Raw genomic sequence first — 1,770 nt, forward strand, 5'->3', positions numbered from 1 at the left:
GGAAGGGTGGTTTTCAGTGCCCACCCTGCCTACCTGTGGTGTCCAGGAGAGACTTCCCAGTACTGTGTCTCCCTCCCAAGACCTAGGCCCTGTCAGCCATCGCACCTCCAACTCCAAGTCGGTGATATAAGAAGGAACTTCCAGAAGGCCCTACCCTCTCACTCATCCCATTATGGACAAGACAGAAGCAACTATCTCCCCAGACCCAACTCTGGTGGGCATGTCCACCAGGCCTCACCAATCACACAGAACGGCTTCCTGGCAAACTTGAGCCTGCCCCTCCAGCCTCGATACCGGCAACAGCAGCCTGCAGCCCAGATCCTCACAAAGTACTCAACACCGAATACCACGATAGTCACGATTTCCTGGGAGGTGGGAGGAACACAGANGAGGACACTATCAGGCCTTAGGAGGGCTTCCTCTATACTACATGACACTTTCGGGACAGGGATGGATAAAGCCCCAGGGATCAGAAGCTAGAAATCAGACCTTCAGGCTTAGCTCAAACCCCACAGGGCACCTAGCTCATGTCAGCCAGGATTGAATTCCTGCTAGAAACAGATCCTCCAGGGACTTACTGCTGCCAGCAAGTCCTGGCCTGTAGACCACCAGAGGAAAACCCCTTCTCACCTCCCTTCTGAGCTGGATNGGNAGGCTCTAGTGTCAGTGTGAGGGGTGGGCACAGCAGAGCTGAGCTGAGAGACTTCCCAGCCATACCAAAAGGAGAACAGGCTCCTCTAGAATTCAGGCAGCTCCAGGGCAGTGGGGCAAAGTGGGTGGAAAAGCACTCTGGTGGGATCATTCTTGAAGGGCCACCTCCGTTACCAATGGCAACAGAGGAATTACAGTCCCGTTTCCATGACACCCACCCCTGTCCCGTCACAGGGTTTATGTGAGCGAGCATCATGGCCTCCCACCCCTTCACCCACATCTTCTGGGGAGCACCACACACTTCAGTGGGGGCACCTGAGCACGGAGACTCCGGAGAGCAGGGTGGAAAGGGAGGAGGGAGTGGTGAGAACTGCTGGGTGTTGTAATATCACTACTAGGGACTAGGAGGTTGGGAAGGGACTTGAGGTCTCTACACCACAATGCTGGGAGCAACAGTAGCTGTGTGTGCAAGAAAGAACACTAACTACTCTGGAGGAGACNGTGTATGCAGAAGGCCTGGCTCACTCCAATGATCAGGGTTGAGGGCAGAAGCAGAAGCAGAGGTCTGGGGTTGGGAGACAGACTGCTNCAGAGGTCCATTTCCCAGCCTCCAGGCCTCTCCCCATGCCCTGCCCAAGTGTGGGGCTTACCAAGATGTAGAGGGCCCCCTCAGAGCTCTTCTCGTACTCCTTGATGGTGGAAAACACAGAAAGCACAAGGCAGGAGAAGACTAAAAGGAACCTGCAGAAGGTGAGAGACACGCAGTCAGTGGGCCAGCCATGGTCAGTGCAGTCTATGTCTATTAGCTAACATGCCTAGAACTTGAGACCTTAGAGGGCCCTCAGAGCATAGCAGGGGGTCAGTCCACACCCTGTTTTCTACTACCCAAGACTCCACAGTCACACTGATTGCTGACCAGCCTTTCTGTATCCTTGTCTGGTTTTACCCCAGGCAGCCTTAGCTAGTGCAAAAACAATAAAAAGAACCAACTCCACACTGCCTGCCCTACAGAAGGTAAATATTCATTATTTTTCCTGGTATGCAACAATTCCTTCCTAGGTTCAGAGGCAGAAAAATTCTCTTCCAGCTGGATCTGGGTGCTGATCAAGAACTCAGATT

The 1,770-nt window shown here is 53.4% G+C and overlaps 1 protein-coding gene across 1 annotated transcript in view; it reads right to left on the reverse strand.

Moving 5' to 3' along the window:
- The window catches only part of Kcnq2 (potassium voltage-gated channel subfamily Q member 2), a 59,510-nt gene that overhangs the window by 37,378 nt on the left and 20,362 nt on the right, over positions 1-1,770 (reverse strand). The window contains exons 2-3 of the mRNA XM_029468670.1: positions 1,302-1,392; positions 193-365 (exon numbers count right to left, since the gene is read on the reverse strand). Coding sequence (XP_029324530.1) covers positions 193-365; positions 1,302-1,392 — 264 coding nt within the window. The remainder of the gene's footprint in view (positions 1-192; positions 366-1,301; positions 1,393-1,770) is intronic.

The sequence above is a fragment of the Mus caroli genome, chromosome 2 (genome assembly GCF_900094665.2).
Source record: "Mus caroli chromosome 2, CAROLI_EIJ_v1.1, whole genome shotgun sequence".
NCBI lineage: Eukaryota > Metazoa > Chordata > Mammalia > Rodentia > Muridae > Mus > Mus caroli.